Here is a 25,904-nt window from a genome sequence, read left to right on the forward strand (position 1 = left end):
CCGTCACCCTGCTGTAGAGGTGCTCGTCACCCTCCTGTAGAGATGCTCGTTTTTCTGACTGTTGTCACTGTACATGCAATGTGTGTACATTTGCATCTTTTAATATAGCTAGCGTGTTTTGCTATTTTTATATAAATATTTCTCCATATTGTTATTCAGATTATCATGGGATGAGTTGCTCGTTGGTGAAGCTAACAACCTGCTTGTTGATACATGGGAGGAGGGAGAGGAACAAGTTTTTTTATAGGCTTTACATCCTTTTTCAAAAGTGCATTAATGCCGGGTGGTGGCGCACGCCTGTAATCCCAGCACTCGGGAGGCAGAGGCAGGTGGATCTGTGTGAGTTCGAGGACAGCCTGGACTACAAAGTGAGTCCAAGACAGCCAGGGCTACCCAGAGAAACCCTGTCTCAAAAAAACAAAACAAAACAAAAAAAGCATCCATTTGTGTGTGTGTGTGTGTGTGTGTGTGTGTGTGTGTGTGTGTGTTTGTATGTGTTTGTATGTGTGCATACACAGTGCCCTTGTATAGTGGTCAGGTGCAACCTGTGGGAATGTGTTTTCGCTTTGTACCATTTGGGGTTGGGGATGGAGCTCGGGTCCCTGGGCTTTGTGGCCAGTATCTAAGCCATTAAGCATTAGCCTGCAGGAGACGTTCTTGACAGCCTGTGGGGCGATGCCAGCGTCTGAGGAGTGTCAACTCTTCCTGCAGCTCTTGCTTCTCTGGTGTGATGTCCTAACCCTGGAGCTTTCCAGGCTGGGTGCCATTGATGTCCCTGCGCCAGTGGCAGAGACTGGCTGGGAGTGCTCGGGCTGTGCTGTCTGTCCACTGCTGCCAGTAAGCATCTGCTCTCCAGTGCTTCCCAGTGTGGACCCTGCGGGGAAGGCACAGGGAAGAGCTCCAAACCGCTTTCACACTGTCCTCCTGCTTTCCAAGAGTAAGCTGGGCTTTGTGTTTTTCTCACCACTGACTATACAGAGAGGTTTGGGAAGTTTTGTTTGTGTGATTTCATGTTGCTTTAAATAGCTGTGGTGCTTTTCTTCATGAAGCAAATTTTATGATTTTTTAAACATAATTTTTCTTGTATTTTTAAGGTTAAACTTTCCAGTTTGAATTTAGACAATCATGCAAAGAAGAAGCTTATTAAACTTGTAGGAGAGCGGTACTGCCAGACCACTGATGTGCTCACCATCACAACGGACAGGTGGGTGTGTATGTGTGTGTCTGTGTGTCTGTGTGTGTATGTGTGTGTGTGCTGCTGCCAGACCACTGATGTGCTCACGGTTATAGCAGGCAGGTGTGTGTGTGTGTGTGTGTGTGTGTGTGTGTGTGTGTGTGTGTGTGTGTGTGTGTGTGTGTGTGTGTGTGTGTGTCTGAGCACCATCTGATAATGCTGGGGTTTTTTCTATAGTTATATAGTTTATTCTAGCAGCTATTTAGAGTTAAAGGACTTTTTAATAAGCCACACAGTGCTCTTATTATTACATATAAAGAGATTGGAGGCAGCTGCCACCTTTTTCTATTTTATTACTCTAAAAGTAACATATGACAATCTCATATTAAGTCTTACTTATTATTGGGGTGTTAGTTCAACTTTAAAATAGTAACAGTGGATTTACAGTACAGCTCATTTTTGAAAGTATCAGCATCTGCTTTTTAGAAAAAAAAAATATTTCTGTTTTATGTATATGAATGTTTTCCCTGAGTGTATATGTGTATACCATGTACGCGAAGTGTCCTTGGAGGCCAGAAGAAGACATCAGATCCCCTGGAACTAAAATTACAGATGGCTTTGTGAACTGGTGTGTGGGTTCCGGGACCCGAACCCAGGTCCTCTGCATGAGCAGCCAGTGCTCTACCAACTGAGCCATCGACTGGACTCTAGCAGAGATGGTCAGGAGAACTTGGCTTGGGCACGGTCATGTGTGAAGCAGCTTACAGCTACAGTGCACAGATAACTACATGAGTGATGAGAGCAAAGATAGAAGTAGCAGCAGTGTTTAGCATGCTGAGCATTCTCATTCTGTCTCTCTGCCCCTCCCCGCTTCACCCCCCGCCCCCTTCTCTCTTTCTTTAAGTCAAGGTCTCACCTTGTTGTCCTGACTAGCCTAGAACTCAGTATGTAGACCAGGATGGGCAAACTCACAGAGATCCAGCTACCTCTGCCTTCCAGTGTGCCACCAAGCCCAGCTACCTTGAATATTCTAAGCACAGAACAAAATATGTTCTTTGCCATCTTTAGAATGTCTTAGGAATTCTCTGTATGCTGAGACTTCTGACCTCTTCTTCCCTCCTTAAAGATGCCCTTTGAGGAGGCAGAACTGTGACTACGCACTGTACCTGCTCACCGTCCTGTACCATGAATCCTGGGTAAGTGTCTGATGCGCTGCGTGGGTGCATGACGTGTGTGTGAGGATCGGGGGGTGCATGATGTGTGTGAGGATTGGGGGTGCTTCTCTTGGCCCATCTCAGGACAGTGTTCCTCCTCCAGCTCCTGAGTGCTGGCCTTACAGGCCCAGGTGCCATGCTCTGCTCTTAGAGATACAGCAAGGTGGAAGTGATGGCAATAAAGCCATCATGATGTCTACTGAATGAGAGCTTCCTAATGGAGCCATCCAGTCATCCAGAGATGCAGTGGCTTCTCGTGGGCATGGTTCTGGGTGCTGGCCCGAAGTAGGGGGCAGGAGAGAGGCATCTCCATGGTGTCAGTGGCAGCACCTGGGAACTGATGGTGAGCACACGTGGCTGTTTCCAGTGCTTGTGGCGTTTTTGCTGTTACTGGTAATGATCGTGAGAGTTCAAAGGAGGGAAAAACAACATAACAACAGGCAGCCCCGGAATGAATAACAACAGGAAGCCTCTGGAAGGAATAACAGCAGGCATCCCCTGGAATAACAGCAGGCAGCCCTGGAAGGAATAATAGCAGGCAGCCCTGGAATAACAACAGGCAGCCCTGGAATAACAGCAGGCAGCCCTGGAATAACAGCAGGCAGCCCTGGAAGGAATAACAACAGGCAGCCCCTGGAATAACAACAGGCAGCCCCTGGAATAACAACAGGCAGCCCCTGGAATAACAACAGGCAGCCCCTGGAATAACAGCAGGCAGCCCTGGAATAACAACAGGTAGCCCTGGAATAACAACAGGCAGCCCTGGAATAACAACAGGCAGCCCCTGGAATAGCAGCAGGCAGCCCTGGAATGACAACAGGCAGCCCTGGAATAACAGCAGGCAGCCCTGGAATAACAGCAGGCAGCCCTGGAATGACAACAGGTAGCCCTGGAATAACAACAGGCAGCCCCTGGAATAGCAGCAGGCAGCCCTGGAATGACAACAGGCAGCCCTGGAATAACAGCAGGCAGCCCTGGAATAACAGCAGGCAGCCCTGGAATAACAACAGGTAGCCCTGGAATAACAACAGGCAGCCCCTGGAATAACAACAGGCAGCCCCTGGAATAACAACAGGCAGCCCCTGGAATAGCAGCAGGCAGCCCTAGAATGACAACAGGCAGCCCTGGAATAACAGCAGGCAGCCCTGGAATAACAGCAGGCAGCCCTGGAATAACAGCAGGCAGCCCTAGAATGACAACAGGCAGCCCTGGAATAACAGCAGGCAGCCCTGGAATAACAGCAGGCAGCCCTGGAATAACAACAGGCAGCCCTGGAATAACAGCAGGCAGCCCTGGAATAACAGCAGGCAGCCCCTGGAAGGAATAACAGCAGGCAGCCCTGGAATAACAGCAGGCAGCCCCGGAATAACAGCAGGCGGCCCCGGAATAACAGCAGGCGGCCCCGGAATAACAGCAGGTGGCCCCGGAATAACAGCAGGCGGCCCCGGAATAACAGCAGGCAGCCCCGGAATGACAGCAGGCAGCCCCGGAATGATAGCAGGCAGCCCCGGAATAACAGCAGGCAGCCCCGGAATAACAGCAGGCAGCCCCGGAATAACAGCAGGCAGCCCCGGAATAACAGCAGGTAGCCCCGGAATGACAGCAGGCAGCCCCGGAATGACAACAGGCAGCCCCGGAATAACAGCAGGCAGCCCCGGAATAACAGCAGGCAGCCCCGGAATAACAGCAGGCAGCCCCGGAATAACAACAGGCAGCCCCGGAATAACAGCAGGCAGCCCCCGGCTCTTTTCTTCTGCAGGTTCATGCCAGGATTCATCTGAGCTTTATATCCTGGCTTTGGGAATGGCACAGTGACAGCACTTAATCTCTTTTTTTGCCAAGTGATTGAGAACTGCTGTTGGCTTGAGACAATTAAGTTCCCTTTGAACCAAGAACATGCTTGAGTTAGCTACAGGTCCATAGCTGCCGTCACAAGAGTTAATAACAAACAACAAAAGCAGCCAGATTAGAGGCTCTTGTTCAGCCAGCTCCCTGTGAAGTGAATTTGCCCCAGAGGAAATGACAGGCACGGATAAACTCAGTGGGGGCTGATTTACCAGATTGTGTGACATGGAGCTCAGCAGCCTGTCGTCTGAATTCATGCAAGAAGCCTCTCGTCTTTCATGCTAATTATCTTGACGCCAGAGTAAGCAGCCACATATGACTAAGTTCCTATATTAAAGCTGGCTCTTGGTCCCTTGTAAGATGCAGATGAGCCGGGGAGCTTTGCAGGACTGCTAGAACAGGGTTTTATTGGGCTGAGTTCTTTTCTCCTTCAACAGCCTGGAATTCGTTCTTGAAACTGATGTTGCTGCCTGGCGTTTGATGCCCCTGCCTAGCGGCTGCCTCATTGTCCATGGCTGGTGGCTGGTCGCTGGTGCTCGACATGCATCTCCCTTGGCATGATGGGTTTCTGTGGAGTCTGTGACAAGAGTGTCAGTCACTCACAGCATGGCGTCGGGCCCAGGGGAGTCTGTGACAAGAGTGTCAGTCACTCACAGCATGGTGTTGGGGCCAGGGCTTCAGAGGTCACTGAGTGCTGGCAGTGAAAACAGCTGCGCTGGAGCAGTGTCCTGGACGGGCTCAGCTTGTGCAGTGTTTCAGTTTGTGCTGTGAGTCAGCCGTGCAGATCTGGGTCCTGCCTTTGGTTCTGTGACTTCCTACATGGGTCATCAGTCTAAGAATGCAGCCATGTGCAAGCCGTCTAGGCTCTGGGTGGAACAGGGGATTTTCTGTAATAGCCAGTAAATAATGGGCTCTCAGTAATTCCCACTATTTCTGGCTAAAAGTACTAAAATGAAAGTTTTTTCCTAGAATTCAAGAGCATTTATTTCAAATTCCTGTGTACAGCCTACACATTTATGTGGACAGAGAGTTCTGTGCGCTGAAGTCAGGGTGAAAGTCTGGCTGCCAAAAACTGCTTGCCTTTGATGCTGACAGTGTCTCTAAGTTGGTGTTTGTGTGAGGTGTTGAGGAATCAACCCAGACCCTGAGTTAGATCATTTTGTACTTATCAAGAGAATTCATTTTAAAGAGGACCCTACAGTAAATACTTCTGAAAAAAATGAGGAGTCTCTTTTCACACCACAGAGGCTGCGGGCTGATGGGCAGTCCCTGCAGACCTGTGCATCGAGCTAGCCTCGGCAGAACCCGCATCGGGCTAGCCTCGGCAGAACCCTAAGGCGCTGACGCTGTGGCAGAAGCACTAGTGATCTCCTGTCTTCCCTGATTGAATATTGCTCTCACGCTGGCTGCCCTCTGCTCTCTGTCCCTCCAGGAGCAGCATCAGGTCTAACGCTGAGCCTGCTCAGCCCTGGGGTTTCTTGTGCTTGGCCGTGAGTCCCTCTTACGTGCTGGGCTTGCCGTCAACACCATCCCAGTCAGCCCCGCTGTTAAAGAGGGGATGTGTGGTCTGTCATGCAGGTCACCCCTCTGTTCCTCCCTCCCACCGTCACCCTGCTGTTCCCAGTGAGCCCCTCTTGAAAGTGCTTCAGAGCAACTTTTTCTTTTCTTTTTTTCTGTTTTAGCACAAAGCATTTACGTGCCAGGCCACCCCTTTTACAGTGGTCCTGACCCTGAAATCAGTAATGCAAGACTGATATATGACAACTTCTGTTTTTATGCTGAGAAACTTTGACCTGGAGGAAAGGTACCCAGGCCTACAAAGGAGCACAGCCCTGAGCTGCAGCTTTATGGCTGACTGGTTAGTGTCGGGCTCAGAGTGTAGGCAGGAGGATGGAGATGTTTGCAGGCAGGAATCTGGACATGGGGTGGAAGCGACAGCATCGCCTACAGCAAGGCTTTCCTCCAGCGCTTGCTCACCCGCTTTTCTCTCCCTCCAAGGCTGAGATAAAACACCTGAGGGTTAATCCTTCTCTTCTCCCTGTCTGGTATGTTACCGAGTCCTCCTGCTGGGCCTGGAGTGTCTGTTGATAGTTCCCTCTTTATTCTTCCCGCTTTGCAGCCTAGTGCAGGCCTCTCTTCATCCTCACCCGAACCCCTGCTACAGCCGCTGCTTGGCCGACACTGACTGGGTTCCCATGGTTTCACACACAGGCTGACTCCAGCGTGTGCCTTGATTACTGGTCACTTGGGAATCCAGGCCGTGTACCCCCATTAGCCAGGGACTGCGGTCCCCACGCGTCATGGCTTTGCTGTGTCCTTCGCCACGGTCAGCCTTCCAGATGCGCGTCTGTGACTTACTGAAGGATGGCACTGCTCCTGGATGCTTCACACTGCCCTCCTTCCTTCCTGGGGCACACTGGTACTTTTGTGATAAGCGCCTGTGCACGCATCTGCCTCACGGTGGGCAAGGATAGTATTTCACTCATCTCTGCTACCCAGCATCCCACACAGTGTCTGATACACAGCACTCAGTAATTGCTTTAAACTGGTCTAAACTGAGAGGATCCTTTGCAGTTAAAATTTACCCTTGGCAGCTGAAATAACTAGCAGGATTTTTTTTTTCTAACTCATCTATTAATTTTCTCAAGTTAACTGTTTTATATCTATATTAATTACAATTACATGTTTTTTGTGAGTGTTTGGGAGAACAGCCACACATGTCATAGTGCCCCCTGGGAGTCAAAGGACACCTCTGGGAGGCAGTTGCTTCCGAGTGGGTTCCAGGTTCTTTACAGCAAGAACCTTCACCTACTGAGCCATCTTGCCAGCCTCCTCCTGCTCCTCCTCCTCTTCTTTTTTAGTGGTTAAGCTGTTTTTCCTTGTGTAGGACAATGGTGTCCTTGTAATCATAAATAGTGAAATAGCACTACGACTCATGTCCTAGTCAGAGAGCTGCAGATACTGTGGTGGAGCTGAGATGTGCGTGTGGAAGCCCTTCTGTCCCTGCAGTGCGCTGAGCGGCTGTCGCACTAACTGGAGCCATGTTGTCTGTAGTGAACTTGTGCCCACAAAGGAGAAGGCTGTTAGGTTCACATGGAGCTATCCTTCTGCTCTGAGCTCTTCTCCCCAGGTCTGTGCTCCTGAGAACACGCTGTCCCACCACTGCAGCCCGCTGTGCTTGGGACGAGTTATTCAGTTGCTCTGGGCTTGAGTGTCCTGGTCTGTAAAACAGATACTAGTTGTAACTCAGCAGGGCTGTGTGCCAGAGGTCGGTGACTTAGTGGTGTTGGAACCTAAAACAGCGCCTGCTGTGGAGTGAGGCTCCCGTGTGGCTGTGTCCGTGCTGCTCTGCCTGGCTGGCTCCATCCTCCCCGTCACTTGCTGGTGTTGGGACCTTTATGAGTCTGTTTTCCCCCTGGGATCCTTGCTTCTGCAGTTGCTACTGGCTCACCATCAGGCCCCGCAGTGGGCTGAGGCCGCAGGAGGGCACAGGGCCGACCTCACAGTTGATTCATACCATTTATTGAATGAGTGAATAGATGGATGATGGAGCCAACTGGAAAGGAAAACAAGATCACATGGCATGGAAAGTTGCTACTTCTGAGGTTGTAGTCAGGCAAAGAGAGGAGGGTTTGTGTGTGTGTGTGCGCGCATGCGTACTTCTGAGGTTGTAGTCAGGCAGAGAGGAGGGTGTGTGTGTGTGTGTGTGTGTGTGTGTGTGTGTGTATACTCGAGTGTGCGTGAGCATGTGTGTGTGCTCATAGAGACCAGGAGAAAAGAATTGGATCCCTGGAGTTACAGGTGCTGGCTGATGTGAGGCTGAGAACTGAGCTCAGGTCCTTGGAAGCAGCAGTGTTCTTACCCGGAGCCGTGTCTGCAGTGTTGGTGGACACGCAGCTGATGCTCTCCCTCTTTTCTGTGAGAGTGTGTATGGGTACAACCTGCAGCTGCTGTGTCAGACCTCACCTCTGCATTCCTGTCCTGGGGTTCCCAGGTGTACATGCATGTGCACATGTGCACACTTCTTTGGAACATGGCTTTTCACTGGAAGGAAGCTGCTGCTTGGACAGGCTGGCCGTGAGCTCTTGGATCCAACTGTCTCTGTCCCTTGTCACTGGGGCTAAGGCTCCGGTAGCCATGCCTGCTTTCCAGATGTACTGGAAGTTGGAACTCAAGTTCTCATGCTTGCAAATATTCTTAGTTACTGTGCCATCTCCCCAGCCCCTAGCCTTTTAATTTTTTCTTGATTTTCGAGACAGGGTTTCTCTGAGTAGCCCTGGCTGTCCTGGACTGACTTTGTAGACCAGGCTGGCCTTGAACTCATAATGATCCCTGTGCCTCTGCCTCCCCAGGGGCTGAGATTACAGGTGTGTGCCACCATGCCCAACTTTGTCCTTTTATTCCTAACCCCTATTTTTAAAGGTGAGATAGTGAACATTTTCTAAAAGATATAAAGTTGGTTTTTTTTGTTTGTTTGTTTTTGTTTTTTGTTTTGGTTTGATTTTGTTTGGTTTTTTGAGACAGAGTTTCTCTTGTGTAGCCTTGGCATTCCTGAACTCGCTTTTGTAGACCAGGCTGGCTGATCCACCTGCCTCAGCCTCCCAAGTGCTAGGAGTAAAGGTGTGCACCACCACGCCCAGCCTAAGACATTCAAATTAAGAAAAAAAGGTTTAAAAGGAAAATTATGACCCAGAGGTCATTTTAAGTAATATAAATAAGAAAGGCTCACTTGAGGATTGTTCCTAGGAAAGGTGCTCATTTCAGGTAGTGTGAAGGGTGGAGCGTGTTGTGTGTGTCTACTTCCACCTCAGCCTGCTCTTCAAGATGTTGAAATTTACCAAGGTCCGTGCAGCTCCAAGCAAGCAGGACAGAGCTGAGGGTGGCAGGAGCAGAGCCTGCAACAGTGCTGTGGAGGACTCATCATCTCTCAGGACTGACTTTCAGCTTACAGGATGAAAGCATGGCTTTGGCCTTGACTGTTATAGCCATCAAGAGGCTGTGCAACGCAGGAGAGAGTGGAAAGTCCCTGCTTGCACTCGGCTCCAGGGCCCGTGTGTGCTGCAGACTGGGGCCACGCAGGCTTGCACTCGGCTCCGGGGCCCGTGTGTGCTGCAGACTGGGGCCACATAGGCGGGGTTCCCAGCTGTGGACCAGGGTCTGCACATAGCACATTGATGGTGAAAAACTGACTTAGGTCAAGCTACTGTGAACTTAGATGTGACCAAAGTGATCATTGTACTGACCTTAAAACTTAAAAATAGGCCCTGTTTGTTTTAGCAAAATACTGGGCCAGCAGAGCTGGACCCAGGGGGTCTGCACAGACTGGCGCACCAACCAAGGTCAGTTCAGGATGAGAACCTAGACCCATGCTCAGAGGTAGCTGATGGACGCTCATGCTCCACATGTGTGTGGGGGTGGGGGAGTGGGGCTGCCTCTGACCGCTGCCCCTTGGTGGGGAGGCCTCTCGGGCACACAGGGGAAGGGGATGCAGGCTCTCCTGAGGGGACCTGATAGGCTGAGGTCAGACGATGGGGGAGGAGGCCCTCCTTGTCAGAGGTCTAGGGGAGGGGAATAGGGAGGAAGAGGGAGGGAAGGGGACAGGAAGAAAGAACAAGGGGATAGCAGCTGGAATGTAGTGTGAATAAATAAGTAAAAGGAAAAAGAAGAAAATATTGAGTTACTGTCAGTGAAATGGCACAATATTTGGGATTTCCTTAGAATGAATGTGAACTGAATGCCCCAGCAGTCTGTAACCCAGCGCTTGGGAGGCTGAGGCAGATGGATTGCCATGAGTTTGAGGCCGTCCACTGCTTGTTCTGTGGTTGTCAACTACATTTTCCTTCTATTTGCAGCTTTGTTTATTGCACAGCAAATATTCTCTTTTCCTTCATTTATTTATCTTTAATTGTGTATGGACGTGCCTGTGCAGGGAGTATGTGCATATAAATAGTTCCCTCAGCGAGCAGAGGAGGGTGCCTCGTTCCCTGGAGCTGCATTCTAGGCACGTAGTGAGCCCCCTGATGTGGGTGCTGAGAACCAAACTCAGGTCCTAGAAGAGCTGTGTATGTTCTTAGCCACAGCGCCATCTGTCCAACCCTGTCAGGTTTTTGAGGGAAGATCTGTCTGAGCGCAGGCTTGCTCTGCACTACAGCATCTCTTCTAGTTGTGTTTCCCATAAGCCCCTGCCGCTCCAGCTGATAGTGTCCACAGAAGGGACTCCTCCCCCTGAGCACCGGCACCTCAGGCTTGTCATAGCCATCCTGATCGAGTCAGTCTTGGCTGGGCTGCAGTTTCATGACTTAGTTTCCCTCAGTCCCACTGTTCCAGGCTTGGGTGAGTGACTTCTCATGTAGGAAGGGTGGCTGTTTGTTCCCTCAGAAGTTGGGGTATGACCCAGCAGGCCTGCAGCGGACGCTCCCTCAGTGCTGTGGGATTACAGATTTCAGTGTGTTTGCTTGAAGCTGGTCCTGCTTTCCAGCTCCCTATAAGCAGAACAGAACTAAAGCCAGCGACCCACGTAGCTCCCCAAATTCGGGCCTGGCTTGCAGGCCCTGGCCATAGCTCAGTGTCAGGGTCCCTTTGTATAAAGCAGACACTACTCTCCGTAATGTGCAGCATCAGAGAGTGTTTCAAGGAAGAAAGTGGCCAGCAGTTTCCAGAAAGACTCTTCCCATGGGCTTGCAGCCCGGGGTTCCCACTCACGTGGTCCTGGTGGGTTGTGTGACCTGCAGTGTGCCCGCTGGGGTGGGGCTGCGCTGTGTGACCTGCAGTGTGCCCGCTGGGGTGAGGCTGCGCTGTGTGACCTGCAGTGTGCCCGCTGGGGTGGGGCTGCGCTGTGTGACCTGCAGTGTGCCCGCTGGGGTGGGGCTGCGCTGTGTGACCTGCAGTGTGCCCGCTGGGGTGGGGCTGCGCTGTGTGACCTGCAGTGTGCCCGCTGGGGTGGGGCTGCGCTGTGTGACCTGCAGTGTGCCCGCTGGGGTGGGCTGCGCTGTGTGACCTGCAGTGTGCCCGCTGGGGTGGGGCTGTGCTGTGTGACCTGCAGTGTGCCCGCTGGGGTGAGGCTGCGCTGTGTGACCTGCAGTGTGCCCGCTGGGGTGGGGCTGCGCTGTGTGACCTGCAGTGTGCCCGCTGGGGTGGGCTGCGCTGTGTGACCTGCAGTGTGCCCGCTGGGGTGGGGCTGTGCTGTGTGACCTGCAGTGTGCCCGCTGGGGTGGGGCTGCGCTGTGTGACCTGCAGTGTGCCCGCTGGGGTGGGGCTGCGCTGTGTGACCTGCAGTGTGCCCGCTGGGGTGAGGCTGTGCTGTGTGACCTGCAGTGTGCCCGCTGGGGTGGGGCTGCGCTGTGTGACCTGCAGTGTGCCCGCTGGGGTGGGGCTGTGCTGTGTGACCTGCAGTGTGCCCGCTGGGGTGGGGCTGCGCTGTGTGACCTGCAGTGTGCCCGCTGGGGTGGGGCTGCGCTGTGTGACCTGCAGTGTGCCCGCTGGGGTGGGGCTGTACTGTGTGACCTGCAGTGTGCCCGCTGGGGTGGGGCTATGGGCCTGCTTTTCTTCACGTGCACTGCTGTGGGCCTGCTGCATCTTGTTTTAAAGTAGCAGTTGTAAGTCAGTGGGGCATTAGACATTAATAACCCAGCGTTTGGGCCCAGGAGACAGGTTCGCAGACTCAAGGCCAAAAGAAAGACTGAAGAAGGAAGAGACAATAAGATTTGCTTAAAAACGAAAGAAAGAAAAAGGCTGTGTTTATGCTTCTTAAACACAGACTCTTTCAAAATGATGGACCTCATAAAAACAGCACTATGTCCCCCACTTGCTGGCTTAACTGCCATGGTGCTGTATATTCCCTGTCATTCCCAGGTATGTCAGAAAGACAATACTTTTATCAGTTCTTTATTTTAACATTAGAAATGTGAAGTAAACCGTGAGCGGCATTAAACACCTGTAATCCCAACCCATGAGAGGCAGAAGTTCAGAGCCATCAGCAGCTACATGGGGAGTTCGAAGACAGACTAGGCAACATGACATCTTGTCTAGTATTAAATGTCTTCATCTGCTCCAGGGCAGAGGCTGCCTAAGGGGCACCTCTGGGAGCTTAGCGGGCAGCTGCCTGCAAGGGCGGTCTCTGTTCAGGGAAGTTGGTGAGGCAGGGCAGCCCTCCTTGAGGTTGGCCTTGCGCGTCGTGCACTGTGGACGGGGCCTTGCGCTATAACCTCCTCCTTCCCAGAACCAACAAGCAAAGGGACTTCGTCTTTTGATAACATTTCTCAGAGTTCTGAACTTTCTTTTTCTTTCAGAAAACTGAAGAATGGGAACAAAACAGGGCAGAGGACGACATGGACGAGTACGTGTGGGAAAAGAGCTCCTCGGAGAGAAACGTCCTCCAGACGCTGCTGCGGATGAAAGCGGCAGAGAACAGTGCGCCGCCGAGCAGGGAAGAGCTGCTGGGCACTAAAGAGGTCGGAGATTACCAGAGGAGTCTTGTCCGTCTCAAGAATGAGGGGGAGACCGAGGCGAGCCTCGCGCAGTACAAGGAGTCCGTGAGGAGACTGTTAAATCTGGTGTGAGGTCTGATGGAACTAGTTGGAGTTGACATAAACGGGACAGTACTTACGACTGTTGTCTTGTGTCCGCTAATGTCGCCCTTTTCCGGCTCCTGTGCACTGTGGTGTGTTTGGGGTTTCTAACTGACACGGGCAGGGGCACCACTTGGCATCAGTGGCTTCTCTGGTTCTGGGGCATTTTCACTTTGTCTTACACAACACCTCTGATTTGTTAGCTCATGTGTCTTCACTTCCAGTAACTATGGTTGCTGTAGCAGTGTAGCCTAGCAGCTGACGAGTGGCCAGCCTCAGCGAGGGCTGCGGTCCCACAGGCAAGCGCTGCAAGCTCCTGCTCCTCACCTGCTGCAGCTTCACACACTGCTCTGCTCAGAAACTTGACTGAACAGCACACAGAAACTCTTGCAGATAGCTGTTCCTCACACCTGCCCTCTCTGTGGCCTTAGGTGGTCATGCAGCAACACAGCACCAGTACTAATAAAACCTGTTTCTGTTAGAGACACAGCAATCCTGGAGGATGTACCTGCACCCAGCTGTGTTGCCACCTCCTGATGTGGGCTTGGGTGAGTAGAGGACTGGAGGCTCTGTGGGCTGTGCAGCCCGCCCGCGGCTCCTGCCTTGCAGTCTGAAGTGGTCTCTCTCCCTCCTGTGGCCATGTCTCTTCAGCTCTGATTAGCACCCTACTCTGCCTCTGGAGTGCATTGTCTCGAGTCCGGGTGGGAGGAAGAACAAGTGGCGAGCCAGCCACAGCCTTCCCTGCTCCTCAGCCCCTGCAGTGCAGTAGCTCAGGGGTCAGGAGAGAAATAATGGCAGGCGGACGGCATGGCCCTGGAGTTGAGGGTGGGGCGGCTTCTTTTATACCATGTGGACTTGAACCCAGGGCCTTACGAATCCTCAGTTCACACTGCTGCTGAGCCGCAGCCCCAGCCTTAGGCCAGTATTTTTGTTTTTGTTTTTGTTTTTTGAGACAGGGTTTCTCTTGTCATGTCTTGGCTGTCCTGGACTCGCTTTGTAGACCAGGCTGGCCTTGAACTCAAAGTGATCCACCTGCCTCTGCCTCCCGAGTGCTGGGATTAAAGGTGTGTGCCCCCATGCCTGGCCCCAGGACAGTGTTTTTAAGTGGATCTGGAAGTCACTGAACGATTGTGGAAAATGAGGCTTTGGGACTATTGATGCCCAAAGCAGACAGATTGTAAAGGACAGAAGAGAGCCTTGAGCTTAGTAGGCGTGTGTGTGCGCACAGACACACTTGGCACAGGGTCACGTTGCTGCATACAGGTGAGTTAACCAGAGAGGTAAATGAGCTGTTTTGTTACTTGGAAAGCTTATATTTAGAGACGTCGTTAGGGCCGAGTGGCGCAGATACATGTTTCTAGTACTCAAGCTGAGGAGGGGGGTGAGTTTTTTTTTTTTTTTTTTTTTTTTGATTATATGTTCATGTGTGTGACTGTGCTGTGTATGCTGTGTGCATGTGAGTGCTGGTGCCCAGGGCCGATAGAGACATCAGATTCCCTGGACACGGGTCCTGGCACTGAATTCAAGTTCCCTGAAGAGCAGTGTGTGCTCTTAACCCCGAGCCATCTCCTCAGCCCCCTTTTAAAGGCATATCACCACTTTAAAGACACATGTGGCCTGAAGGGAAGCAGGTTCAGGGTAGGGCTGGAGGGAGCACAGGGCAGATCCTGACTTCAATTCTCAGCAACCACATGGTGGCTTACAGCCATCTGTAATGAGATCTGGTGCCCTCTTCTGGCCTGCAGGTGTACATGGCGGCAGAATGCTGTATACATACATAATAAATAAATCTTAAAAACATAAAAAAAAGACCCAGCTGAAGGAGAGTTAGGTTTATTTGTTTCTCAAATTACAGTCATACCTGTAAGATTCTTCAAGGAACGAGTCAGGTTCCCAGGAGGAACATCTCTTTGTACCTCTACTGTGTTGGAAAATCCCTAAGTGAGTCATATAAATTAAAAGTAAAGTTGGGGCTGGGCGTGCTGACACATGCCTTTGTCTTAGCACTTGGAAGATCAGGAGCCCAACTCTGCTACCTATCAAGACCCTCTCAAAAAAGCAAGAACCATGAATAACCTTTAAAAGATGGTTTGAATACAGATATTTATCTATAGATTCTTGAATTTCTTGTTTAAATACAATTTTAGGGGCACGAATCCCAGCAGTGCTCACATGTACACATGACTAAAACTTCCACAAATGATGTGGAGCTTTATATTCTGTTAGTGAAGAAGTTGATAAGGTTTATGAAGCCTCATGCTTTGACTAATGAGCAAATCAAGGTAAATTTTTAATCAGATTTTTGCTTGATACTTGATACTCCACTGATAGACATGTTTTCTTTCTTGTGCACGCATATGCCTGTGTGTGAGCGAGCAAGCATGCGAGTGCATGCCTGTGTGAGTACGCATGCCTGCACGTATATGTGTGTTATGATCACGTGTGTGGTATGTGGACACATGTTTGTGTGTGGAGGCTTGCTGGTATCTGGGTGCAGGCAAGGAAACAGCTTTTTTGAGGTTGGTTATTCTGTGGGTCCCAGGGGTTGAAAGCCTGGGGTCAGGCAAGCACTTACACATGCTGAACCATCTCTCTGGCCCTGCCTTTTTTTATACTAAAGGAAATTGCTACTTTCCACCTAATACTGGGGAAAGAGAAAGAAGCATCTTTTAAGCCACTGGATAGTTTAACATCTGAGGAAATGGTTCTTTTAGTCATTGTTTTCTTTAATTTTTCATTTTTTTAAAGGAAGTTTATTTTTTAATCATAAGATAGATATTCTATTACATTATTGTGTGTGTGCACATGCACATATGGTAGATATTTTATTACACTTATTATTTTGGTGTATATGTGTGCACACACATATACATGCGTGCATGCATGACACAGTTCTCTTGGAGGTCAGAGGACAACTTCAAGAGTTCATTCTCAGAGCAGTGTGAAGAAGCAGCAACAGTGACCGAACCCGCACGCGCCGTATCCCCGCGCCAGCGTCCCCCACAGCCGCCATGACCAAAAGAAAGGCCAGCGGGGATGCTACAGGAGAAGCAGCTAGGGTGAAGGACAGGTCACCGAGGAGCTCTGCGAGGCTGTCTGCCAAACCTGTTCCCCAGAGCCAGAGCCCAAGCCTGAGAAAGGGAGAAGGGGAAAGCTGAGGCAAGTAACCCTGCGGAAAATGCAGACGCCAAACCAGACCAGGCACAGAAAGCCGAAGGTGCTGGAGATGCCAAGTGACGTGTGTGCCTTTTGGGCAACTGTGTACTTCTGTTGACTGTACAGTTTGAAATACTATTTTTTATCAAGCTTTATATAAGATTTTTTTTAAGCTATGATGTTAGCACATAGAACACTTCATTGTTTGGGGCTGGGGGAAACACGTGTCACAAACAAAATGTCTGGACTCATGATGGATGTCATCAGGAAAGTTGACAGTTACCATGCCTTGGCCTTTGGCTAGGAATTGGTACCCTGGGATAGCTTTCTAACACGGTGTTACAGAGAGCTGGAAGCATACTCAGCGTGGGCTCCAGCGTTAGGAACGCCCCTTCGTTGCTCTGTGCTTTGACCCAGAGCCCGGCTTCTGCTGTCCCAGGTGATACCAGCCTTGCTGTTTGGTGCAGCATCTGGACGCCCTGGCGACAGCACAGCAGCACAGGCAGAGGACAACAGTGCCCAGGGTCACAGAAGCCAGCCAGACCCCTGCAGACACCGGAGCTCCATCCCGAGACGCTTCCTCCTCGGATGTGTGGTTTCCACCCTGGGACCCCTTGGTTTTGTTGAGAAACTGTTTGCTAATGTTGAGCCGGGATTGGCTGGGCGCCTGAGACACTTTTGTGCCTGTCGGTCCAAAGAAAGGAGAAATAGTCTTGTCCAGACTGTGGGGGAAGCCTGTGCTTGGAGACACCGTGCTGGCCTTGGTGGCAGTAGACACATCCACAGAACTGAATCCTGTCTCCACCTCTGTGGTTGACTTCCTGGAATAACTGATGCCTGTGTTTGTACCCAAATCTTGATGTGTGTTTGATGCTGCGGCCTCTGCAGATGGCAGTGTGTGGTCATCTGTGGATTCTCCCTTACCTACATTCATAGCTTTTAGAATCTGCAGTCTATCCCACCGTTCAGACGAGGAGCGGGTGTTTGGATATGTGCGAGATGAATGCTCAAAAACCAGCAGGTCTGGATCTATGCCTGAAATATAAATGAGATCTCTTAACTAAAATAATAATAATAACAACAACAACAGCTTGAGTATTTCACAAATGTGTGCAACCTATTACATTTACTTTCCTAGTGACAGCCTTAGGCACAGCCTGGGACCTGCGGGTTTGCCATGCTGGCTGGCTGAGCTGAGCCAAAGTCCAGTTCTAGCTGTGAGGTTCATTGCAGGCTGGGTGCCACTTACCCTAATGTCCTAAGACACTCTGCTATGGACACAGATGGCTGTACCGAGAAGAGGCTTCATGAATAAAGAAAGCTTTGTGCCAGGGTCCTCACAGTGCCAGCAGCCACGGGGAGTACCACACACTGCTTTAAAATAAGCTGGCAAAACAGCCAGGGAAAGGGACCCTTTGAAGTTGGGAACAAAGCCAGCAGTCTCAGCCTCCCTGCTCTGGCTGTGTCCTCAGGGGCGAGAAGCCTGTGCAGCTTTCCAGTGCTCCAGCCCTGGCCTCTGGCAGTGCTTCATCCTCGTCGTTTGCTAAAACGTAAGTTTCTGAGACAGACAGACATTCTGACTTACTGGTCACTTGTGCCCCATCAGTGTCTCTGGGGCTCCATCCAGACTGCCTGCCTCTCCTTTAGCCTTCTGCTGGTTGTGCCAGCCATCTGCCCATCAGTCCTGGTTACTGTTGTCAACTTGACATAAACTCAAGCAAACTGGGAAGAGGGAGCCTCCTTAGATTGGCCTGTGGGCATATCTATGGTGTGTTGTTTGACTGATGGCTGATGCAGGAGGACTTGGTCCACTGTGGGCCTAGGCTGTGTAAAAAGTAAGCTGAGCGCCTCGACCTCGGGTTGCTGCCCCGATCTCCCTCTGTGATGGGTTGTGAGCTGGGAGTCAGAGTGTAGGATGAAATGACCCTACACGTGCACACACCCAATAGTCACTTTGCTGTTGCTGTGATAGAACGCTGTGACTAAACGCCACTTACAGAAGGAGTTTACATTGGCTTATGGTTCCAGAAGTAGACGTGCATAGAGGCAGCAGGCGTGGTGCTCAGAACAGGAGAGACCTCACATGTTGAGGTGCAAGCGTGGAGCAGAGAGAGCAAGCTGGAAGTAAGGCAAGGCTGTACAGTCTCAGCGCCTGCCCCAGAGATGTGCTTCCTCTGGGAAGTCTGTACCTTCTAAGCTTCCCCAAGGAGCACCACCATTGGTGAACTAAGCATCTGAATGCTCAAGCCTGTGGGGGACACTTATCACTGAAACACTGCACTGTACTTTTGCTGTGTTTATCACTGCAACAGAAAGCAAACTAGAATGCCGTCCTTGGTCTTCAGTTATGTTTTCACTGACCTCACCACAGACACACGAACCCCACAGCTGTCCCCACAGTACTGATGGTGCTGAAACACCCGCCTAGCCCTTCTCTGCGTTCCCAGAGCTGTACTTTCACCTGGACACCCCGGCATCTTTGCGTGTGCCCAAACCCTGACCTCTGCCTCCTGCCTCCTCTTGCCCGCACCATGATGTCTGGGCTGTCAGCAACAGGGTTGTCCCTTCTCTCATTTCCTTCATTTAAAAGGTAACTAAGTGGGTAGAGATGTGACTCAGTGGGCAGCCCCAGTACCACACACAACCTGATGGATCTTTCTTTCCACTGTTGGGATAAACCCCGTCAGTTCCAAGGCCTCCCTGACTGGGCGGCTAACCTCTATCCTAAATGTTAACAGCCTAGACCAAGGCAACCATGTGTCTCTGTATTTGCAGCGTTTTCTCAGCCCATGCTTGTGCTCAGTCCTTATTTCTTTTCGTTGTTGTTGAGACGGGACCTCACTATGTAGCACAGGCTGGCCTTGAACTAGTAATGCTCCTGTCTTGGACTGTAGCCAGAGCGCTAGGACCACAGGTGTCCTACCATGCCCCACTCCCTCTTTCTGAAAAAGTCAACACTCTGCCCTCTTGAAGCTATGTCCACTGTGGCTCCTAATGTCCCCGTTCATCAGGTTTCCCGCTGTCCTGATGGTGGCTCAGGGCTCCTTGGTCTGCCTCTGCCCAGTCTCTTGTTTTCTGCAATTTCTTGTTTTCCTGGCCATTGTACTGAGGTGGAGTATGTGACCATGTGCATGTGTGAGTACCTGTGTGTCTGTGTGTGTGTGCGCTTGTGCATGTGCGAGCATGCTGGTGTGTGCAGGAGCACATGTGGAGGTGAGAACAGAACCTTGGGTCTTGCTCCTCTGGCCATCTGAGGCAGGGTCTCTCTCAATGCTGTGACCATGTGGGGAGCTTCCTGACCCCCGACTTCCAACCCTACAGGGTCCTAAAGCCAGGTCCACAGACCTCAGGTAGCCTGTGAGCACTTCTTTGCTTCCCAGCCTCTGCAGTAAAAAACACCTACTTTCGCTTTTGCTGAGTTCCCAGTATAATCCAACCTCAGAGCTTTTGGTCTTGTCCACCTGTGCTTGAGCTGTCATCTGGAATGAATGCCACCCGGATGTGCCAACAAGGAGATCTTTCTGTCCTCGTGGCCAGACCATCTGCAGACAGAGGTTGCTGGAGAACACGTCTGGGACTTTTTGCCTGGGTGTTGGCCAGCCGGATTTTGGAGGCTATGAGCCCCTCTAGAGAGCTAGCACTCTCTTCCCCAAAGCCTTCTGAGGCAGGCTTACCTGCTGTTATGTTGTACAGGATGGCGCTGGTCCCGGGCTCCAGGATGCAGCTCTCCAGGGTCGGGCAGTGGACGTGGAGGCAGTTGACATTGTCATGGATGGGGTCATGGAAGAAGACAGCCACGTTGCAGGAAACTGAAAAGGCCAAGGGAATCGGCGTGGGCCCAGGCTTCCACACTTGTGTGTGTGCACGAGAGAGTCAGGGTCTCACTACATAGCCTAGGTAGGTAGGCCTTGAACTTATAACTGTCCTGCCCAGCCTCTTAGTGCTGGGGTCACAGGGACAAAACCATCAAGCCTAGCTTTGCTACCAACCAGATGGGCTCTGAGTAACTTATATTTCTTTCTGAAACATTGAGTTAACCTAATGTTGTGCTGTGGTTGGACATTTTACAGAACAGTATGAACGACTGAAACTGTTCAGTGTGCCTACCCGAACGAGAGGATTACTCCAAATACTTTCTGGTACTTTCCTTCTGCAGAGGACACCTGGAGTTTTTTGAGACAGGGTCTTGCTAAGTGGCTGTAGCCTGCCTGGAACTTGTTATGTAGACCAGTCTGGACTCAGGACTCACAGCAATCCTCCTGCTTGGGACTGTGAGTGGGAGCCACCATAACCAGCCTTAGGTTGATGGACTTTGTTTATTTAGAGACAGAGTCTAACTCATTGTGTGGCCTCTGTTGGCCTGAAACTCACTATGTAGACCAGGCTAGCCTTGAACTCAGAGACCTCCCAGCCTCTGCCTGCTGGAATTAGCGGCACATGCCATCTTACCTCACAGAATCATTATCTTTCAGTCTTAGTAGTTTTTGTGCAGAAAAAACATTGTGTGCTAAAGCTCTGGAAAGCACCCGCCTGGTTTCCAGGCATAACATGCTCTCTTGAGTGCTAAGGTCCTGGGGCCACCACAGGAAGGAAGAGGAGCATAGAAAGAAAGGTGCTGCAACCACAGGCGGGAAGGACAGGGTGGTGTCAGCCTTCCCAAAAGAAGCTGGCTCATTGGAGAGCCAGAGGATCACATGACACCTGAGGCTGTGGACCTGGGTACAGACCTATTCCGAATATTCCCTGATAGGGCAGGGCATATATGCGTGTCACATGCTCATCCTGATCTCCCTGTCCAAATCAGAGTCAGAGTTCCAGGAGGATGCACCCTTCCTCATTCCCATGAGGAGCAGCCAGGACCAGGTCATGTGTCACCTGACTCCGGTGTCACACTCTTTAATAAAACAGGATTAGGGAGACACAGTGTCCCACTTGAAGCATTGCCAGGGCTGGGGCTGGGGTGGAGCAGGGGTGGGAGCCAGGGCTGGGGTGAGGGCAGGGATGGGAGCCAGGTAGGAGGAGCTACGGGGGAGCAGGGTTGGGGGTGAGGGCAGGGGTGGGAGCCAGGGCTGGGGGTAGGGGGGTCTACGGGGGAGCAGGGCTGGGAGCCAGGGCCAGGGGTGGGGGCCAGGGAGGGCACTGATGTGTGGAGCCCTGCTCTGCCTCTCTGGAGGGCTCACCATGGGGAGCCACAGCTGCAGGCTGACTTTGGGGACACCCTCAGGATCCTGCAACGTTGCCTGCTTTTTCCAGAGGAGAAATAATAGGACAAAATTCTTTGCTAATGCGCTGGGTTGCAAAAGCAGCCCCTGAGGGTAGTGCTGGGACGTTGTAAGGGAAAGGAACTGTAAAAGTTCTTACTTAATATTTAGATTTGTGATAAGAAAGCCATTGTGTGATAAGAGAACAATATAGGATCTTATCCTTGAACTCAGATTTATTATGTATCCCAGAGTGACCACAAATTCATGGCAATCCTCTTGCCTCAGCCTCCCACGTCCTGGGATTATTGGCATCAGCCACCACACCTGGCTTACAGAGAGTGATGTTTATAGGAATAACTCTTCTCATGAAAGTCTTACTTTGATTATTTTTAAATATGTGTACTTGTGTATCTGTGAGAGGGTAGGTGTGGTCAGTGCAAATACCCATGGAGAAGAGACATTGGACCCCTGCAGCTGGAGTGACAGTTGTTGTGAGCCACTGACATGGGTGCTGGGAACTGAACCTGGCTCCTCTGCAAGGGTAAGAGGGGCTCTCAACCACTGAGCCATCTCTCCAGCCCTTGGGAATGTTTTCTATGGAGCCAGGATTATGGTGTCCACATATAACCTCAGCTCTCCAGAGGCCGAAGGGGAAGGATCAGGATTGTAATGTAGGGTAGCATGGGCTACTTCAAGGAGGGAAAGGAGTGAGAGCAGGGAGGGAGGGAGAGCAGGGAGGGAGGGAGAGCAGGGAGGGAGGGAGAGAAGGAGGGAGGGAGGGAGAGAAGGAGGGAGGGAGGGAGAGAGGGAGGGAGAGAAGGAGGGAGGGAGAGAAGGAGGGAGGGAGGGAGGGAGAGAAGGACCCTATATTTCATGCGTGTGTTCCAGTGCTCAGCCCTGTGCAGGCCTGTGACAAGTCTGGCCCTGCCTTCCTGCCCTGACTCTCAGGGTGCAGAGGCTCTGGGTTGGTGGAGAAGATAACCCTGGAATGTTTTCCTATTTAATCTTGCATGTGTGATATGCATGGGTGTGATATTTGTGAGTGTGATATGCGTGAGTGTGATGTGTGTATGTGTGATGTATTTGTGAGTGATATGCGTGTGTGATATGTGTGAGTGTGATGTGAGTGTGAGTGTGATGCATGTGTGTGTGCATGTGATATGCATGCGTGTGTGATGTGTGTGTGTGAGTGTGCATGTGTCAAAGTATACAGTGAGTGACAATCCTCCTCTCCCACCTTGTTTGAGTGCCCTCTCTTGGTGTGTGCTGCGGCTTACCCTGGGTGAGTTGGCTTGCAGGGATTCCTGTTCTGCCTTCCATCCCCCTTTAGGGCTGTTGGGGATTATAGACGCTCAGCCCCCTGTGCCCGCATTAAGTGGGGTCTGGGGATGCAAACTTGGGGGTCTCACACTTAACTGACAAACACTTTAACCACTAAGCCACCTCCCCAGCACGTTTGTTTTTTATTTCAGCAAGATCTCACGTATCCTAAACTGAGCTCAAACTCATTATGTGGCTGAGGACAGCCTTGAACTTCTGGTCTGCGTGATTTCACGGCAAGTGTTGACATTGCAGATGCAGCCTCCACCCGGGTCTGTGTGCTGAGGCCTCCAGTGTGCCGGGCAAACGCCCTACCTTGACTGTGCTTTGAGAAGATTCCTCTTCATCAAGTCGGTTGCTCTCTGTGCCTCATTACCTTCGGAGGTCATGGCTTGTGACAAGTCTCTCCCCATGTTCCTTGAAAACCTGGCCGCTCTCTCCTACACACTCTAAATTTTACTTTAGAAACGTGCATATGTAATTGGGTAAGCAATTTCTTTAGTGGATAATCAGTGTCAACTTATGGTTAGAAAGAAGGTGAGGCCACTGTAGTGGCTGCTCTTGTTTCTTCCCATGTAGCTTTAAAACTAGGGAAGGCTGCTGTGCTGGAGAGGCCCACCTCAGGCGGCTGTGCTGGAGAGGCCCACATGGCAGCTCACAACTATCTGTAGCTCTGGTTCCATAGGATCCAATCTCTCACAAATGCAGGCAAAATACCAATGTACATAAAATAAAAATCTTTAAAAATTGTTTAAAAAAAAAAAAGAACTAGGGAAAACTGAAAAAGAAATGAAAGCATCTTCAGGCAATTGTGACCTTGAAGGCTTGTGGCTCTCTGAGTGGTACTTATACCCAAATCCCATTTATAGAGAAAAGAAATCTCTTCCGGAAGTTTGAAGATGGCCGTTGCCCCCCAGTTTCTGGTCTAGTGTGCCCCACATCCCATAACCCTGAGACACAGCTTATAAAATGGGTATGGCACTAAAACCACCAAGTTATTTTAAGGAGAAACTGTTAAACTTGGTGGGTTTTGCCTACAATCCTAGCACTTGGGATTCTGAGATGGATGGCCTAGAGTTCAAGGCCAGCCTCCCCTGAAAAGTAAGTTCAAACTGGGCCACGTGACAGTACGTGTCAACAAACAGACAGAAACACCTCATGAACCCACAGCCCTAGGTGGCCTGGAGGATCTGGGTGTGGGAAACTGGATTCAGTGGGAACATTGTATGAAATTGAGAGGTGATGAGGGAACTGGGAAAAGTTAAGAGGGAGGAGTAGGGGGCTGAATATGACCAAAACACTAAAATTCTCCAAGATTTGAAAAAATACTTAAAAAGAAACGGAGCAAAAAACAATACAGTTTAAAAGTAAATTATTGTGAATTCTTTTTGTTATTTTATTCTGTTTTTGAGTCAAGGTCTCAACCAGGCTGGCCTCAGCTCACCGTGTGACTAGGGCTTGCTTTGAACCCATTGCCTCCAGCTCCTAAGTGCTAGGATTACCGACGTTGGCCACGGCACCCAGTTTATTGCAAACATTTTGGGATATGAAAAAAACTCGTTAGCCCTGAGAGAAATATGTCCACTTAGCACTGTACCAAAGAAAGCAGGATGCCATGGGTTCCACAGCGTCATGAAGACCTTGTTCAAAACCACCTGCCCCGAAGCTGCCCGCTGCCCGCCTTGGGGTCCTTCCTGGCCCAGCCCCTCTGCCTGGGCCTCGTGCTGGGACACCCGCCGGCCTCAGCCGGCCCTGACTCACCGTCCTTCCGGAGGCAGCAGCTCCGGCCGCACCTTTGGCCGGTGTTCTCCGAGTAGTACCTGAGGAACTGGGCCCCCAGCCTCTGAGACTCCTCCAGGTCCAGGAGCAGCCCCGGGAAGCGGCGGATCCAGCAGTCCCTGTAGAACGCGGAGGGCGAGCAGAGCCCGTGCGCAGTGCGAGCCAGCCCCAGCCCCAGCAGCAGCAGCAGCCCCGCCGCCTGCATCTCTCCGTGCTCGCACGGAGGCCAAGCTGACCATGGGCCTAGGGCAGGCTGCGGCCAGTGGCCAGGGCGCCCTGCTGCTGCCTCCTGAGTCTTTGTCCCTTCCCAGCTGGGCCCCGGGAGAGCTGGGCCCTGGGCCTTGTCTCTCAGCCCTTCCCAGCAGGCTTCGGTGTCCTGACCCTGCCTTTAGGCCGGGATGCTCCCCTCAGCTCTCCTTTTTTCTCCAGGAGTGAAGCGTCACTGACACCTTTTCCTAGGCAGATGGGAAGGCCAGGAGAAACCCTAGCCGGGAGCCCTGCTGAGAAAAAACAATCACCTGGTCTCTTGACATCAGATTAAGGGAGGTTCTGTTGTCAGAAACAACGCATTGTTTTGTGAGGTGTTCAGTCTAGGCTGGAGGGCTGGTGACTGCATTTTATTTTTTTAAAGTTCTGTTTGTCCAGGCTCCAGAGAAAATCAGTTCACGTCCTTGTTTGACATTTTATTATACAAACAAAACACCTTGAAAAAAAGAAAAAGAAATATACTTAAAATGTTTAATTCTTTTTCGATAACTGCCAGTAGTTTTCAAGAAAGCCAGTCGAGAGCTTTCTTCCTAAAAGAAAGGAATGATTATACCCGCTCACCCCAAACAACAGCTATTAAAGGACATGCGTGTGGTTGGCTCCTCAGGCCTAGCAATTCCGAGTTCCATCCCCAGTGTCCCCTGTAAATAGGGGAATGGAGCCGACCCCATGTACCTGACTCTCCCCCCTCTCCCCAACATCGCGCATGCGCACACTTCACACCCTGGTGCCCATGTGGTGGTCAGAGACAAATTCCCAGAGTTGGTGTTCTCCTACTACCACGTGGTCCCAAGGTTCAGACTCAGACTGTCTGGCTTCCTCAGCGAGACCCCACAGCCACGTTCCCGGCTGGCCTCGAACTCAGATGCTCCTGCCTCTGCCTCCTGAATGCTGGGACTAAAGGCCTGTGCTACCTAAAGGCATGGGCCACCACAGCCAGGAAGTTTACAGTTCTTTCTTTTCTTTTCTTTTTTCGAGACACAGTTTCTCTATGTGACAGAGCCCTGCCTGTCCTGGACTCACTTTGTAGACCAGCCTGGCCTCGAACTCACAGAGATCTGCCTGCCTCTGCCTCCTGAGTGCTGGGATTACAGGTGTGCGCCCACCACACTTGGCTACTTATTAATAACAGGATGTTTTCCTTTCTCGGTGCTCGTGTGGAGACCGAGGGCCTCGAGTGTGCTGTGTAAGTGTTCTGCCCTAAGATGTTCTTGAGAGAGTTTAAAAGTGAGATGTGCATTTAAACAAAAGCTTTACACCCCAGCAGCCTAATCCAGTAGGTCTGCTGTGGAGATAAAAGTTTTTATTTTTGCACATGTCCTGGCTGGCATCCTAAGAATTTCGTGAACATGACGCTTTCCCACTCTCTCAACCCTCA

The 25,904-nt window shown here is 51.1% G+C and overlaps 2 protein-coding genes across 2 annotated transcripts in view; one reads left to right on the top strand and one right to left on the bottom strand.

Annotated features, from left to right (window-relative positions):
- Positions 1-12,856, top strand: part of Mrps35 (mitochondrial ribosomal protein S35) — a 36,312-nt gene extending 23,456 nt beyond the window's left edge. The window contains exons 6-8 of the mRNA XM_051155609.1: positions 1,095-1,204; positions 2,301-2,370; positions 12,522-12,856. Of these exons, the coding sequence (XP_051011566.1) occupies positions 1,095-1,204; positions 2,301-2,370; positions 12,522-12,791 (450 nt within the window). The 3' untranslated portion in view covers positions 12,792-12,856. The remainder of the gene's footprint in view (positions 1-1,094; positions 1,205-2,300; positions 2,371-12,521) is intronic.
- A 3,474-nt stretch (positions 12,857-16,330) lies between these two features.
- On the bottom strand, positions 16,331-24,464 carry Mansc4 (MANSC domain containing 4). Its single transcript, XM_051154638.1, has 3 exons — positions 24,242-24,464; positions 19,631-19,765; positions 16,331-16,991 (listed from the first exon to the last, which is right to left on the bottom strand). The coding sequence occupies exons 1-3, from the start codon at positions 24,462-24,464 to the stop codon at positions 16,336-16,338; spliced, it is 1,014 nt and encodes a 337-aa protein (XP_051010595.1). The 3' UTR covers positions 16,331-16,335.
- Positions 24,465-25,904: the final 1,440 nt, after the last annotated feature.

This window comes from Acomys russatus, chromosome 13 (assembly GCF_903995435.1).
Source record: "Acomys russatus chromosome 13, mAcoRus1.1, whole genome shotgun sequence".
NCBI lineage: Eukaryota > Metazoa > Chordata > Mammalia > Rodentia > Muridae > Acomys > Acomys russatus.